The sequence below is a fragment of the Trichosurus vulpecula genome, chromosome 3 (assembly GCF_011100635.1).
Source record: "Trichosurus vulpecula isolate mTriVul1 chromosome 3, mTriVul1.pri, whole genome shotgun sequence".
Lineage (NCBI taxonomy): Eukaryota > Metazoa > Chordata > Mammalia > Diprotodontia > Phalangeridae > Trichosurus > Trichosurus vulpecula.
The window spans coordinates 407454035-407455275 of NC_050575.1; the positions used below are offsets into that span (position 1 = coordinate 407454035).

At 44.2% G+C, this 1241-nt stretch overlaps 1 protein-coding gene across 1 annotated transcript; it reads left to right on the forward strand.

Moving 5' to 3' along the window:
• Positions 1–220: 220 nt before the first annotated feature.
• On the forward strand, positions 221–1032 carry LOC118844766 (RNA polymerase II subunit A C-terminal domain phosphatase SSU72-like). Its single transcript, XM_036752749.1, has 2 exons — positions 221–857; positions 962–1032. The coding sequence occupies exon 1, from the start codon at positions 231–233 to the stop codon at positions 813–815; it is 585 nt and encodes a 194-aa protein (XP_036608644.1). The 5' UTR covers positions 221–230; the 3' UTR covers positions 816–857; positions 962–1032.
• Positions 1033–1241: the final 209 nt, after the last annotated feature.

The window sequence follows — 1241 nt, forward strand, 5'->3', positions numbered from 1 at the left end:
GAAAGACTTACATGAACTGATACAGAGTGAAGTAAGCAGAACCAGAAGAACATGGTATAGGCTTGGGTCGGGTTGGCCGCGGGCGCTGCCGCCATTTTGCTCGGGCTGAGGTGAGGCGGCAGCAGTCGCGACGTCCGCCGGTACCCGGAACGGGACAGAGGCACGAGGCCGTCGCCGCGAGCGTCATCCCCTAGTCGCTGCCGCCACCCCCGTCATTGCCACAGCGAATCATGCCGTCGTCGCCGCTGCGAGTGGCCGCGGTGTGCTCGAGTAACCAAAACCGGAGCATGGAGGCGCACAACATCCTCAGCAAACGAGGATTCAGTGTCAGATCCTTTGGAACAGGAACTCATGTGAAACTTCCAGGACCAGCACCAGACAAGCCGAATGTTTATGATTTCAAAACAACATATGATCAGATGTACAATGATCTTCTTAGGAAAGACAAAGAACTCTATACACAGAATGGTATTTTGCACATGTTGGACAGAAATAAGAGAATCAAGCCCCGGCCAGAAAGATTCCAGAACTGTAAAGATTTGTTTGATCTCATCCTTACCTGTGAAGAGAGAGTCTATGACCAGGTAGTAGAAGATTTAAATTCCAGAGAGCAAGAGACCTGCCAGCCAGTGCATGTGATTAATGTGGACATTCAGGACAACCACGAAGAAGCCACCCTAGGAGCCTTTCTCATTTGTGAGCTCTGTCAATGTATACAACATATGGAAGACATGGAAAACGAGATTGATGAGCTGTTACAGGAATTTGAGGAGAAAAGCAGCAGGACTTTCCTCCACACAGTCTGCTTTTACTGATGCCAGCCCTGGCTTCCCAGGCCTAGGAGCTGAACGAAGCATGTGGGTCAAGTTTTCTGACTATTCCCCTACTCTCCCTGAAGACCACCTTAGAATCTTCCTTTGTTAATATTTTTTTCCTTCATGGTGTTTGTTTTTACTTTCAGGTATTCTGCCAGAAGGAGGCAGTATTACCCAAATAAATTGTACATATAAAATGAGAAGAGAGAGATACATAAAGGCCATAAGAAAAAAATCAAGTTTTTTTTTTCTATCCCACTTTTCCTTCTTATAAGTGGGATATTAATTATAATGAGGATTTTTTTTTCTTTAAATGAAAAAAAGGAAGGTTTATATTGTATTTTTTCCCAGCTTATTCATTTCTTTAGTTGTACATTTTTCTTTATTGTAATTGGCTGGAGTATACAAAGACCTGAATGAAACAAT